Raw genomic sequence first — 16,258 nt, 5'->3', positions numbered from 1 at the left:
GCTGGGACAGAAGGGCTGTGATGCAGAGACGGTTGACGATGCCGTAGACAGGAGAGTGGTCAAGTCCGGTTAGAGATCATGGCAGGAATAAAGTAGTTATCTGGGGCGGCAGCTATCAGACAAGCGTTATAGCTCTTCAGTAGCCGAGGATAGGACACAGCGCCAGAGACTGCAAAAGGCTGGACTCTTAATATCCTTCAGGTCAGAGGATATGCCCAGCGTCCTTACTGGGAACTCTGGTAATCCTGGGAGGTACTGGGAATCTTGGTCCAGCGGGGACTTTGCAATGAGTCCTAGAAGACCCAAGCCAAAATCCTGCAAGAACCAGCAAGGACCCTGCCAGGAATCCTAAAAGGCCAAAAGCAGGAACCCTGGATGAACCAGCAAGGATCCTGAAAGAAATCCTAGAATACCAAAAGCAGGAATGATAGAAAAACCGACAAGCATCCGGCAAGGAATCCTAGAAGGCCAAAGCAGATACCCTGAAGAACCAGCAAGCAGCTTGCCAGGAATGCCGGGAGACCAGGCAGGAATCTATGAGAAAACCTGAAGACCCAGCAGGGATACGACAAATAATATAACACGACAGGCTAGTGATTGCCACAAAAAATAAAGGAACACCAACCTCCTTGGTGCTCCACCTTGGGCACTTGCCTGGTCAGTAGAGAGTAAATATCACCCATTAAAAAAAAAAAAAAAGGAAACAGCTTTCTACTAGTCTCATGTTATCAAGTCTGAAGGCTCTGTCTGCTGCAGCACCTCTAATCAAACCTTCAGCATGCTCCCCATCTCAGACCACCATAGCCAGCTCCATAAATACACAGATTGACGAGTCCGGTGTGGAGGAACTCGAGTGTCTTACACAGAGCCCCGACGTCATCCCTACTGAACATACACCTTTCAAGTGAAGTAGAATGAGGTTTTCTCAGCCAACATCCCCATACAAGACATGGCTTGATCAGTGTGGAGGAACGCAAGTGGCCTTCAGAGCCCGGCCCTCAAGCCTACCAAACCTCCTATGGGATGAATGGGAATGATGAGCCAAGTCTACTCATTCAATATCAGTACCACTACCTGACCTCACAAATGGGCACATAGTCCCACAGACAGTCTCCAAAATCTTGTAGAAAGTCTTCCCAGAAGAGTGGAGTATGTTCTAGACCAGCGATTCTCAAGCAGGGTACTGTGGAACCCTAGGGTTCCTCCAGGAGGTTGCTAGGGGTTCCTTCAGCATTGGGCCATTTCTGCCTCTCGGATAAGTTCCCACTCACACCATTGTTCTTTTTAGCTCTCTGTAAGGAGGTAATTCTTCCCAAGGACCACTCTTCCCACTGACCACAAGTGCAAGGACCAGTCTTCCCACTGACCCCAAGTGTAAGGACCATTCTTCCCACTGACCCCAAGTGTAAGGACCATTCTTCCCACTGACCCCAAGTGTAAGGACCATTCTTCCCAATGGCCACAAGTGTGAGGACCATTCTTCCCAATGGCCACAAGTGTGAGGACCATTCTTCCCAATGGCCACAAGTGTGAGGACCATTCTTCCCAATGACCACAAGTGTGAGGACCATTCTTCCCAATGACCACAAGTGCAAGGACCATTCTTCCCACTGACCACAAGTGTAAGGACCATTCTTCCCACTGACCACAAGTGTAAGGACCATTCTTCCCAATGGCCACAAGTGTGAGGACCATTCTTCCCAATGGCCACAAGTGTGAGGACCATTCTTCCCAATGGCCACAAGTGTGAGGACCATTCTTCCCAATGACCACAAGTGTGAGGACCATTCTTCCCAATGACCACAAGTGTGAGGACCATTCTTCCCAATGACCTTCACGCTAATATATCATGAGTTGAAGACTTCTACATTTTTAGAAGGGGTTCCCTGAGACCGGAGAACTATTTCAAGGGTTCCCCTGTGTTGAAATTGTTGAGAAGGGCTGGCCTAGACACAAGAGGAGGTCTGATCCATACCATCCTCCATGGGTTTAGAATGGGATTGTTCAATCAGCTCAACTTGATGAAAGTTCAGTCAGGGTGTTCACAGCTACCTTTGGGGCAACTAGCAATGAGACCCAGGATAAAAATCATGAAGTACGATGGTGATAAAAAAAAAAAAAAAAAAAAATTATTACTGGAAACCAGCTGAATAAGATGTCATCACTGGGCAGAATACAGAAGAGCAGAGTCCCTGAAGGCCACACGTGGCCCCCAGGCAGGTCACCAGGGATCTAAACGATCCATCCGAGGACTAATAAATCCTCTGCGCTCTCCAATTATAAAAACACTTCACAAAAAAAGGAAACAAACATTCTCGGACTTCGATTTTAGCGCTGCCAAGAGCCGCCTCCCCCGGGGGGGGGCGCGCACGCACACAAGCTCCGCCTCCCCCGGGGGGCGCAACAAGCTCTGGCCCAAGAGCCGCCTCCCCCGGGGGGGGGGTGCAACAAGCTCCGGCCCAAAAGCCGCCTCCCGTGGGGGGGGGGGGGGGGGCGCGCGCGCAACAACAAGCTCCGGCCCTAAATACACCACCCCTGGGTGGGGCCCTCAAACCGCCACTCCCGGAGGGGGGGGGGGGGGGGACAAGCTGCGGCCCCCAAGCCGCCACTCCCGGGAGGGCGACAAGCTGCGGCCCCCAAGCCGCCACTCCCCGGAGGGCGACAAGCTGCGGCCCCCAAGCCGCCACTCCCCGGAGGGCGACAAGCTGCGGCCCCCAAGCCGCCACTCCCCGGAGGGCGACAAGCTGCGGCCCCCAAGCCGCCACTCCCCGGAGGGCGACAAGCTGCGGCCCCCAAGCCGCCACTCCCGGGAGGGCGACAAGCTGCGGCCCCCAAGCCGCCACTCCCGGGAGGGCGACAAGCTGCGGCCCCCAAGCCGCCACTCCCGGGAGGGCGACAAGCTGCGGCCCCCAAGCCGCCACTCCCGGGAGGGCGACAAGCTGCGGCCCCCAAGCCGCCACTCCCGGGAGGGCGACAAGCTGCGGCCCCCAAGCCGCCACTCCCGGGAGGGCGACAAGCTGCGGCCCCCAAGCCGCCACTCCCGGGAGGGCGACAAGCTGCGGCCCCCAAGCCGCCACTCCCGGGAGGGCGACAAGCTGCGGCCCCCAAGCCGCCACTCCCGGGAGGGCGACAAGCTGCGGCCCCCAAGCCGCCACTCCCGGGAGGGCGACAAGCTGCGGCCCCCAAGCCGCCACTCCCGGGAGGGCGACAAGCTGCGGCCCCCAAGCCGCCACTCCCGGGAGGGCGACAAGCTGCGGCCCCCAAGCCGCCACTCCCGGGAGGGCGACAAGCTGCGGCCCCCAAGCCGCCACTCCCGGGAGGGCGACAAGCTGCGGCCCCCAAGCCGCCACTCCCGGGAGGGCGACAAGCTGCGGCCCCAAGCCGCCACTCCCGGGAGGGCGACAAGCTGCGGCCCCCAAGCCGCCACTCCGGGAGGGCGACAAGCTGCGGCCCCCAAGCCGCCACTCCCGGGAGGGCGACAAGCTGCGGCCCCCAAGCCGCCACCCCCTGTTTGAGGCGCAGCACGCTGTGGCCCAAAGCCGCCTCTCCGGGCAACACGCTGCGGCCCGGTTGTCGAAGGTTCGCTCCGCATCTCTTTACCACCATTTATCACTTTTACAAAATCCAAAATGATATAAAGAAAAAAAAAAAGGTCGACTCACCGGGATTGTTGGCCTCCCCTTCAAGTATGTGAAGTTCCGTACAATCGATGAGCGAGTGCTCCAGGCAGATCTGCAGGAACCTGGCCTGCGTCCGGCTGACCCTCTTCAGGAGGGAGAGGAGAGCCACGGTCTGTTCACATTCGTTCCAGCCTTTGAACCACCCCGAGAGCATTCCCACCTGATCCCGAAACATCATGATTCTACCGGACGATCCGCCGATTCCACCGGGAAAAAAAAAAAAACTTTGCCGATTCAGGAAAGCCGAGACGAAGTTTTTCTTGTTCCCCGGAATTTTTTTTCTCTCTCTCTCTCCGCGGCTCTTCCTCCCCCTCCCCCGGGGCGGCTGAATTAAATCTGCAGTGGTGAGGATTTATATATAGATGGCCGTCGTTCGGCCCCGGAGCATAGTCTTCCTCACTGGCTCTCCTCCCGTCCAGATCCGCCGTCCCCGCGGGTTCCTCCTCGGACCCTCCACACCCGCATTCCAAGGCGATGCTCACAACTGTAAAAATAAAAAAAGAGAAGAACGGAGGTGACACCATGGACGATCGCTCAGCCCGTGACTCAACGCAGCGGGGGTGGGGGGGGGGGATGGGGGGGTTATGGTCACAATTTAGAACTGCCACTCAGGACAAAAACGGGGGACCGCGACAGCAAAGACCCCCCAAAAAAAAAATAAACAATGTGGTGCAGACATTTCTAACAGTTTATGCGCAAAAAATAGAATTGGACGCATTGTATAAAGTCGATGACACGATCGCCGCGCTCCCTCCCCTCCCCCCGCGCGTCCAGAAAACCGGAAATTGTGGAAAATAAAAAATAAAATAAAAATTTACAAATCGCAGTCCCCTCCCACAAAGGGTTAACAGGTGGATGGTCCCGGACACGGGCGAGCGTTTAATGAATGGAGCGGTGAGAATGAGCCCCCCCATGAGGGCCGGCGCTGGATTTCCTGGCCTGGGATTGGCTGCCCGGGAAAGATGACATGCAGCTGACAATCTGCGGGGGGGGGGGGGGGGTCTCTGCAGCAGCTGAGTGCTAGAGCCCCCCCCGGAGGAGAATATTAATGATGATTGGCTGGGGGAGAAACACAGTAGACTATAGACGCTGCACATTATAGATGGGGGGGGGGGGCAGTATAGAGGACTGCAGAGGCCCCCCCCAAAAAGAAGTCCCCCCCCCCAACAACTGTACAGAGGACTACAGGGGGCCCCCCAAAAATAAGTCCCACCACTGTCTGTACAGAAGACTATAGGCCCCCCCCAAAAAAATAAGTTGTCCCCCCACCAACTGTACAGAGGACTGCAGCGCCACACACGACACTGTGCAGGAGGAAGGTACACAGGACTGCAACCTCCCCCACTCTGTGCATGACAGGGGACCTACCTACTGCACCCAGTACATAGGAACCGACCCCCCCCACCTACCTGACTGCAGTCACAACATTTATTGCTGGGGTGCCTCTCCCTTCCCCTGTGTAAAAGCATTACAGTTTCCCCCCCCCCCCACCTACCTGTGCCTTCATCACACTGAACCCCCCCCCCCCCCCCATCACTGATCACCTACCTGTGGCTTTACAACAGTGACCCCCCCCCCTCACTGATCACCTACCTGCGGCTTCATCACAGTAACCCCCCCTCACTGATCACCTACCTGCGGCTTCATCACAGTAACCCCCCCTCACTGATCACCTACCTGCGGCTTCATCACAGTAACCCCCCCCTCACTGATCACCTACCTGCGGCTTCATCACAGTAACCCCCCCCCCCTCACTGATCACCTACCTGCGGCTTCATCACAGTAACCCCCCCCCCCTCACTGATCACCTACCTGCGGCTTCATCACAGTAACCCCTCCCTCACTGATCACCTACCTGCGGCTTCATCACAGTAACCCCCCCCCTCACTGATCACCTACCTGCGGCTTCATCACAGTAACCCCCCCCCTCACTGATCACCTACCTGCGGCTTCATCACAGTAACCCCCCCCTCACTGATCACCTACCTGCGGCTTCATCACAGTAACCCCCCCCTCACTGATCACCTACCTGCGGCTTCATCACAGTAACCCCCCCATCACTGATCACCTACCTGCGGCTTCATCACATTAACCCCCCCCCCCCCCCTCACTGATCACCTACCTGCGGCTTCATCACAGTAACCCCCCCCCCCCTCACTGATCACCTACCTGCGGCTTCATCACAGTAACCCCCCCCCCTCACTGATCACCTACCTGCGGCTTCATCACAGTAACCCCCCCCCCCTCACTGATCACCTACCTGCGGCTTCATCACAGTAACCCCTCCCTCACTGATCACCTACCTGCGGCTTCATCACAGTAACCCCCCCCCCCTCACTGATCACCTACCTGCGGCTTCATCACAGTAACCCCCCCCCCCTCACTGATCACCTACCTGCGGCTTCATCACAGTAACCCCTCCCTCACTGATCACCTACCTGCGGCTTCATCACAGTAACCCCCTCCCTCACTGATCACCTACCTGCGGCTTCATCACAGTAACCCCTCCCTCACTGATCACCTACCTGCGGCTTCATCACAGTAACCCCCCCCCCCTCACTGATCACCTACCTGCGGCTTCATCACAGTAACCCCCCCCCCCTCACTGATCACCTACCTGCGGCTTCATCACAGTAACCCCCCCCTCACTGATCACCTACCTGCGGCTTCATCACAGTAACCCCCCCCCTCACTGATCACCTACCTTCGGCTTCATCACAGTACCCCCCCCTCACTGATCACCTACCTGCGGCTTCATCACAGTAACCCCCCCCCCTCACTGATCACCTACCTGCGGCTTCCTCACAGTAACCCCCCCCCCTCACTGATCACCTACCTTCGGCTTCATCACAGTAACCCCCCCCTCACTGATCACCTACCTGCGGCTTCATCACAGTAACCCCCCCCCCCCCTCACTGATCACCTACCTGCGGCTTCATCACAGTAACCCCTCCCCACTGATCACCTACCTGCGGCTTCATCACAGTAACCCCCCCCCCTCACTGATCACCTACCTGCGGCTTCATCACAGTAACCCCCCCCCCCCCTCACTGATCACCTGATTAGTATATCATCTCCTCCCGAGAATCACCCGATACATTATATATATATACACACTATATAATATATACAATATTCCATCTATTCACACACAGAACTTCTATCTCTGTGTGATCACCTACCTCTACCCCCCCACCCTCTATAAATAGCTCTCCCCCCCCCATGACAGCCACTTACCTGCAGCGGTATGTCCCCCTCCCCCTGGTGTAGCACCCACCTGCAGTAGCGCAGTACAGATCACGCCATGCCGGCAATCTTCTGATCTCTCCGGCCGCCCGGAATCCTCCATATACCGCCCGACCTCCGTCCTCCTCTACCGACCGCCGCCCGACCGACTACAGAGCACAGACTAGAGCCCCCCGCCCCCCGATCTCCGCACATGCTAATCATTACCATCCAGCATTACGTCATAGGGGCGGGGCGGGGGCGGGGACATGGGCGGGGCGCATTCCTCCGACTACTGCAAACCGCAACACGGCACCGGGGGGAGGGGAGGACACCGATCAGCTTCACTCCCCCTCCCCCACCACCGATCAGCTTCACTCCCCCCTCCCCCCACCACCGATCAGCTTCACTCCCCCTCCCCCACCACCGATCAGCTTCACTCCCCCACCACCGATCAGCTTCACTCCCCCACCACCGATCAGCTTCACTCCCCCTCCCCCACCACCGATCAGCTTCACCTCCCCCACCACCGATCAGCTTCACTCCCCCTCCCCCACCACCGATCAGCTTCACTCCCCCTCCCCCACCACCGATCAGCTTCACTCCCCCCTCCCCCACCACCGATCAGCTTCACTCCCCCTCCCCCACCACCGATCAGCTTCACTCCCCCTCCCCCACCACCGATCAGCTTCACTCCCCCTCCCCCACCACCGATCAGCTTCACTCCCCCACCACCGATCAGCTTCACTCCCCCTCCCCCACCAGCTTCACTCCCCCTCCCCCACCACCGATCAGCTTCACTCCCCCACCACCGATCAGCTTCACTCCCCCTCCCCCCACCACCGATCAGCTTCACTCCCCCCTCCCCCACCACCGATCAGCTTCCACTCCCCCCTCCCCCACCACCGATCAGCTTCACTCCCCCCTCCCCCACCACCGATCAGCTTCACTCCCCCTCCCCCACCACCGATCAGCTTCACTCCCCCTCCCCCACCACCGATCAGCTTCACTCCCCCTCCCCACCACCGATCAGCTTCACTCCCCCTCCCCCACCAGCTTCACTCCCCCTCCCCCACCACCGATCAGCTTCACTCCCCCACCACCGATCAGCTTCACTCCCCCTCCCCCACCACCGATCAGCTTCACTCCCCCTCCCCCACCACCGATCAGCTTCACTCCCCCTCCCCCACCACCGATCAGCTTCACTCCCCCACCCACCGATCAGCTTCACTCCCCCTCCCCCACCACCGATCAGCTTCACTCCCCCTCCCCCACCACCGATCAGCTTCACTCCCCCACCACCGATCAGCTTCACTCCCCCCTCCCCCACCACCGATCAGCTTCACTCCCCCTCCCCCACCACCGATCAGCTTCACTCCCCCTCCCCCACCACCGATCAGCTTCACTCCCCCTCCCCCACCACCGATCAGCTTCACTCCCCCCTCCCCCACCACCGATCAGCTTCACTCCCCCTCCCCCACCACCGATCAGCTTCACTCCCCCTCCCCCACCACCGATCAGCTTCACTCCCCCTCCCCCACCACCGATCAGCTTCACTCCCCCTCCCCCACCAGCTTCACTCCCCCTCCCCCACCACCGATCAGCTTCACTCCCCCACCACCGATCAGCTTCACTCCCCCTCCCCCACCACCGATCAGCTTCACTCCCCCTCCCCCACCACCGATCAGCTTCACTCCCCCTCCCCCACCACCGATCAGCTTCACTCCCCCCTCCCCCACCACCGATCAGCTTCACTCCCCCTCCCCCACCACCGATCAGCTTCACTCCCCCACCACCGATCAGCTTCACTCCCCCCTCCCCCACCACCGATCAGCTTCACTCCCCCTCCCCCACCACCGATCAGCTTCACTCCCCCCTCCCCCACCACCGATCAGCTTCACTCCCCCTCCCCCACCACCGATCAGCTTCACTCCCCCTCCCCCACCACCGATCAGCTTCACTCCCCCTCCCCCACCACCGATCAGCTTCACTCCCCCTCCCCCCACCACCGATCAGCTTCACTCCCCCACCACCGATCAGCTTCACTCCCCCTCCCCCCACCACCGATCAGCTTCACTCCCCCTCCCCCACCACCGATCAGCTTCACTCCCCCTCCCCCACCACCGATCAGCTTCACTCCCCCACCACCGATCAGCTTCACTCCCCCTCCCCCACCACCGATCAGCTTCACTCCCCCTCCCCCACCACCGATCAGCTTCACTCCCCTCCCCCACCACCGATCAGCTTCACTCCCCACCACCGATCAGCTTCACTCCCCCTCCCCCACCACCGATCAGCTTCACTCCCCCTCCCCCACCACCGATCAGCTTCACTCCCCCTCCCCCACCACCGATCAGCTTCACTCCCCCTCCCCCACCACCGATCAGCTTCACTCCCCCACCACCGATCAGCTTCACTCCCCCTCCCCCACCACCGATCAGCTTCACTCCCCCCTCCCCCACCACCGATCAGCTTCACTCCCCCACCACCGATCAGCTTCACTCCCCCTCCCCCACCACCGATCAGCTTCACTCCCCCACCACCGATCAGCTTCACTCCCCCTCCCCCACCACCGATCAGCTTCACTCCCCCTCCCCCACCACCGATCAGCTTCACTCCCCCTCCCCCACCACCGATCAGCTTCACTCCCCCACCACCGATCAGCTTCACTCCCCCTCCCCCACCACCGATCAGCTTCACTCCCCCACCACCGATCAGCTTCACTCCCCCTCCCCCCACCACCGATCAGCTTCACTCCCCCCTCCCCCACCACCGATCAGCTTCACTCCCCCTCCCCCACCACCGATCAGCTTCACTCCCCCCTCCCCCACCACCGATCAGCTTCACTCCCCCCTCCCCCACCACCGATCAGCTTCACTCCCCCACCACCGATCAGCTTCACTCCCCCTCCCCCACCACCGATCAGCTTCACTCCCCCCTCCCCCCCACCGATCAGCTTCACTCCCCCTCCCCCACCACCGATCAGCTTCACTCCACCTCCCCCCCACCGATCAGCTTCACTCCCCCTCCCCCACCACCGATCAGCTTCACTCCACCTCCCCCCCACCGATCAGCTTCACTCCCCCCTCCCCCCACCACCGATCAGCTTCACTCCCCCTCCCCCACCACCGATCAGCTTCACTCCCCCACCACCGATCAGCTTCACTCCCCCACCACCGATCAGCTTCACTCCCCCCTCCCCCACCACCGATCAGCTTCACTCCCCCCTCCCCCACCACCGATCAGCTTCACTCCACCTCCCCCCCACCGATCAGCTTCACTCCACCTCCCCCACCAACCGATCAGCTTCACTCCCCCTCCCCCACCACCGATCAGCTTCACTCCCCCACCACCGATCAGCTTCACTCCCCCTCCCCCGATCAGCTTCACTCCCCCTCCCCCACCACCGATCAGCTTCACTCCCCCCACCACCGATCAGCTTCACTCCCCCTCCCCCACCACCGATCAGCTTCACTCCCCCACCACCGATCAGCTTCACTCCCCCTCCCCCACCACCGATCAGCTTCACTCCCCCCGCCACCGATCAGCTTCACTCCCCCCGCCACCGATCAGCTTCACTCCCCCTCCCCCGATCAGCTTCACTCCCCCTCCCCCACCACCGATCAGCTTCACTCCCCCTCCCCCGATCAGCTTCACTCCCCCTCCCCCACCACCGTTCAGCTTCACTCCCCCGACACCGATCAGCTTCACTCCCCCGATCAGCTTCACCCCCCCACCACCGATCAGCTTCACTCCACCCCGCCACTGATCAGCTTCACTCCCCCCTCCCCCACCACCGATCAGCTTCACTCCCCCTCCCCCACCACCGATCAGCTTCACTCCCCCCTCCCCCACCCCGATCAGCTTCACTCCCCCCCTCCCCCACCACCGATCAGCTTCACTCCCCCTCCCCCACCACCGATCAGCTTCACTCCCCCCCTACCCCACCACCGATCAGCTTCACTCCCCCCTCCCCCACCACTGATCAGCTTCACTCCCCCACCACGATCAGCTTCACTCCCTCCGCCACCGATCAGCTTCACTCCCCCCGTCACCAATCAGCTTCACTCCCCCTCCCCCGCCACCAATCAGCTTTACTCAACCCCCCCCCCATCACCTTCACTCTACTCCCCCCACTCAGCTTTACCCCACCCCCCCCCCACACACACTGAGCTTCACTCTACTCCCCCCCACACACTTGGCTTCACTCTGCCCGCCCCCCACACTCAGCTTCACACCAATCATCCATCAATCAGCTTCACTCCAATCACCCCCCCCCCCCCCCCACACTCAGCTTCACTCTGCCCACCCCCACACTAAGCTTCACACCAATCATCCATCAATCAGCTTCACTCCAATCACCCCCCCCCCACACTCAGCTTCTACCTGTATATGTCATAGATATGTGGGTTTGGCTACAGCAGGGGGTGCCCAACCTTTTGAAGAGTGAGGCCCACTTAAGCGCCTTGGTAACCAGTCGCGGGCCACAATGAGTGGAGCGGGCGGATGACAGGTTCGTGTCCACTCCGAATATGCAGAGCGGACACGGGCACAGCCCGCTCTACTCTATGGGCCCTCTTATCCGATCTGCCCAGGTGGAAGGGCGCGGTTGCCCTTCTGTTTTTTTTTTTTTTTTTTTTTTTAGGGGATCTGATTGGAGGTAGGTCGGTGTAAACAGACACAAGTCCATTTACCTCTGCCGCTCCATAGAGGTGAACGGAGGGTCTGATTGGATCGGACTGAGGCTTTCACAATGATGCACTAAGGTTCACCCACACTGCAGGACCAGCGCAGGGCACCTGACTTTCCTGCAGATAAGCTGCACTTTGCCATAGACTTCCATTATATCCGGCAGGTGTGATGCACTTTGCCATAGACTTCTATTACATCCGGCAGGTGTGATGCACTTTGCCATATAGACTTCTATTACATCCGGCAGGTGTGATGCACTTTAGCATAGACTTCTATTACATCCGGCAGGTGTGATGCACTTTGCCATATAGACTTCTATTACATCCGGCAGGTGTGATGCACTTTGCCATAGACTTCTATTACATCCGGCAGGTGTGATGCACTTCACCATAGACTTCTATTACATCCGGCAGGTGTGATGCACTTTGCCATAGACTTCTATTACATCCGGCAGGTGTGATGCACTTCACCATAGACTTCTATTACATCCGGCAGGTGTGATGCACTTTGCCATAGACTTCTATTACATCCGGCAGGTGTGATGCACTTTGCCATAGACTTCTATTACATCCGGCAGGTGTGATGCACTTTGCCATAGACTTCTATTACATCCGGCAGGTGTGATGCACTTTAGCATAGACTTCTATTACATCCGGCAGGTGTGATGCACTTTGCCATATAGACTTCTATTACATCCGGCAGGTGTGATGCACTTTGCCATAGACTTCTATTACATCCGGCAGGTGTGATGCACTTTGCCATATAGACTTCTATTACATCCGGCAGGTGTGATGCACTTTAGCATAGACTTCTATTACATCCGGCAGGTGTGATGCACTTTGCCATATAGACTTCTATTACATCCGGCAGGTGTGATGCACTTCGCCATAGACTTCCATTATATCCGGCAGGTGTGATGCACTTTGCCATAGACTTCTATTACATCCGGCAGGTGTGATGCACTTTGCCATAGACTTCTATTACATCCGGCAGGTGTGATGCACTTTGCCATATAGACTTCTATTACATCCGGCAGGTGTGATGCACTTTAGCATAGACTTCTATTACATCCGGCAGGTGTGATGCACTTTGCCATATAGACTTCTATTACATCCGGCAGGTGTGATGCACTTCGCCATAGACTTCTATTACATCCGGCAGGTGTGATGCACTTCGCCATAGACTTCTATACATCCTGCAGGTGTGATGCACTTTGCCATAGACTTCTATTACATCCTGCAGGTGTGATGCACTTCGCCATAGACTTCTATTATATCCGGCAGGTGTGATGCACTTCGCCATAGACTTCTATTACATCCTGCAGGTGTGATGCACTTCGCCATAGACTTCTATTACATCCTGCAGGTGTGATGCACTTCGCCATAGACTTCTATTACATCCGGCAGGTGTGATGCACTTCGCCATAGACTTCTATTACATCCTGCAGGTGTGATGCACATCGCCATAGACTTCTATTACATCCGGCAGGTGTGATGCACTTTGCCATAGACTTCTATTACATCCGGCAGGTGTGATGCACTTTAGCATAGACTTCTATTTACATCCGGCAGGTGTGATGCACTTTGCCATATAGACTTCTATTACATCCGGCAGGTGTGATGCACTTTGCCATAGACTTCTATTACATCCTGCAGGTGTGATGCACTTCGCCATAGACTTCTATTATATCCGGCAGGTGTGATGCACTTCGCCATAGACTTCTATTACATCCTGCAGGTGTGATGCACTTCGCCATAGACTTCTATTACATCCGGCAGGTGTGATGCACTTCGCCATAGACTTCTATTACATCCTGCAGGTGTGATGCACTTTGCCATAGACTTCTATTACATCCGGCAGGTGTGATGCACTTTGCCATAGACTTCTATTACATCCGGCAGGTGTGATGCACTTTGCCATAGACTTCTATTATATCCGGCAGGTGTGATGCACTTTGCCATAGACTTCTATTACATCCGGCAGGTGTGATGCACTTTACCATAGACTTCTATTACATCCGGCAGGTGTGATGCACTTTGCCATAGACTTCTATTACATCCGGCAGGTGTGATGCACTTTGCCATAGACTTCTATTACATCCGGCAGGTGTGATGCACTTTGCCATAGACTTCTATTATATCCGGCAGGTGTGATGCACTTTACCATAGACTTCTATTACATCCGGCAGGTGTGATGCACTTTGCCATAGACTTCTATTACATCCGGCAGGTGTGATGCACTTCGCCATAGACTTCTATTACATCCGGCAGGTGTGATGCACTTTTGCCATAGACTTCTATTATATCCGGCAGGTGTGATGCACTTTACCATAGACTTCTATTACATCCGGCAGGTGTGATGCACTTCGCCATATAGACTTCTATTACATCCGGCAGGTGTGATGCACTTCGCCATATAGACTTCTATTATATCCGGCAGGTGTGATGCACTTCGCCATATAGACTTCTATTACATCCGGCAGGTGTGATGCACTTCGCCATATAGACTTCTATTATATCCGGCAGGTGTGATGCACTTTGCCATAGACTTCTATTACATCCGGCAGGTGTGATGCACTTTGCCATAGACTTCTATTACATCCGGCAGGTGTGATGCACTTTGCCATAGACTTCTATTACATCCGGCAGGTGTGATGCACTTTGCCATAGACTTCTATTACATCCGGCAGGTGTGATGCACTTTGCCATAGACTTCTATTATATCCGGCAGGTGTGATGCACTTTACCATAGACTTCTATTATATCCGGCAGGTGTGATGCACTTTGCCATAGACTTCTATTACATCCGGCAGGTGTGATGCACTTTGCCATAGACTTCTATTACATCCGGCCAGGTGTGATGCACTTCGCCATATAGACTTCTATTACATCCGGCAGGTGTGATGCACTTCGCCATATAGACTTCTATTATATCCGGCAGGTGTGATGCACTTTGCCATAGACTTCTATTACATCCGGCAGGTGTGATGCACTTTGCCATAGACTTCTATTACATCCGGCAGGTGTGATGCACTTTGCCATAGACTTCTATTACATCCGGCAGGTGTGATGCACTTTGCCATAGACTTCTATTACATCCGGCAGGTGTGATGCACTTTCTGAAAGCGCACCAAACTCGCAGGTAATAACAGAAGTCTGCGACTGCGCTGGTAACAGAGCTGGATCAGGTTGAAAGCAGCCCAGTAACCATTGCAGAACAGATATTCCCATATACACAATGTGATTTGAGTAATGTACCTTCAATAACCGTCTTCCATTCAGGTATTGCCGGCTGTTGCTGTTCCAGGCAGAGCGCATTTGGTATCACTTTGCCTGTGACAAGAGGCGGCGCAATACAGGAAGCATCGGCTTATGCGACTCCGCTCTCTCCACAGCCGTGCTTCCTCTACTGCCCGGATTAATTCACATCACTGATGCGCTAGGATGGCGGGTTGGCGCGATCTAGGCTTGCCAACCCGCCATCCCAGAACAGGAGGCTTCCGCGGGCCACATCAGAGGGCTCCGCAGGCCACATGTGGCCCCCTGGCCACCGGTTAGGCACCCCTGGGCTACAGTAACAAAACAAAATGGTGAAAATTCTTCATACACAACACAGGCGCCCGATCCTAATACATAAAAAAACACAATATCAATAATCTGAAATCAATTATCAATATTGTGAGGTGAATGACGGATAATGAGGAATGCGAGATGTCAGAGCGATCGGAATTCACCAATCACAAATTATCAATATCATCAGATACAAGTGTCAAATCACCAATCACAAAGTATCAATATCATCGGATACAAGTGTCAATTCACCAATCACAGTATCAATATCATCAGATACAAGTGTCAAATCACCAATCACAGTATCAATATCATCAGATACAAGTGTCAAATCACCAATCACAAAGTATCAATATTATCAGATACAAGTGTCAATTCACCAATCAGAAAGTATCAATATTATCAGATACAAGTTTCAATTCACCAATCAGAAAGTATCAATATTATCAGATACAAGCGTCAAATCACCAATCACAGTATCAATATCATCAGATACAAGTGTCAATTCACCAATCAGAAAGTATCAATATTATCAGATACAAGTGTCAATTCACCAATCACAGAGTATCAATATTATCAGATACAAGTGTCAAATCACCAATCAGAAAGTATCAATATTATCAGATACAAGTGTCAAATCACCAATCACAGTATCAATATCATCAGATACAAGTGTCAAATCACCAATCACAAAGTATCAATATCATCAGATACAAGTGTCAAATCACCAATCACAAAGTATCAATATCATCAGATACAAGTGTCAATTCATTAATCACAAAGTATCAATATCATCGGATACAAGTGTCAAATCACCAATCACAGTATCAATATCATCAGATACAAGTGTCAAATCACCAATCACAAAGTATCAATATCATCAGATACAAGTGTCAAATCACCAATCACAAAGTATCAATATCATCAGATACAAGTGTCAAATCACCAATCACAAAGTATCAATATCATCAGATACAAGTGTCAAATCACCAATCACAAAGTATCAATATTATCAGATACAAGTGTCAAATCACCAATCACAGTATCAATATCATCAGATACAAGTGTCAAATCACCAATCACAAAGTATCA

The 16,258-nt window shown here is 55.3% G+C and overlaps 1 protein-coding gene across 1 annotated transcript in view; it reads right to left on the bottom strand.

The window, feature by feature from the left end:
• Positions 1 to 7,086, bottom strand: part of SAMD4A (sterile alpha motif domain containing 4A) — a 74,767-nt gene extending 67,681 nt beyond the window's left edge. Inside the window, exons 1-2 of the mRNA XM_077466814.1 lie at positions 6,958 to 7,086; positions 3,663 to 4,164 (exon numbers count right to left, since the gene is read on the bottom strand). Coding sequence (XP_077322940.1) covers positions 3,663 to 3,858 — 196 coding nt within the window. The 5' untranslated portion in view covers positions 3,859 to 4,164; positions 6,958 to 7,086. The remainder of the gene's footprint in view (positions 1 to 3,662; positions 4,165 to 6,957) is intronic.
• Between the last annotated feature and the right edge of the window lie 9,172 nt (positions 7,087 to 16,258).

The sequence above is a fragment of the Lithobates pipiens genome, unplaced genomic scaffold (genome assembly GCF_037356315.1).
Source record: "Lithobates pipiens isolate NorthernLeopardFrog02 unplaced genomic scaffold, aLitPip1_a1.2 Scaffold_37, whole genome shotgun sequence".
Lineage (NCBI taxonomy): Eukaryota > Metazoa > Chordata > Amphibia > Anura > Ranidae > Lithobates > Lithobates pipiens.
This window is presented reverse-complemented; position numbering and strand designations above follow the sequence as displayed.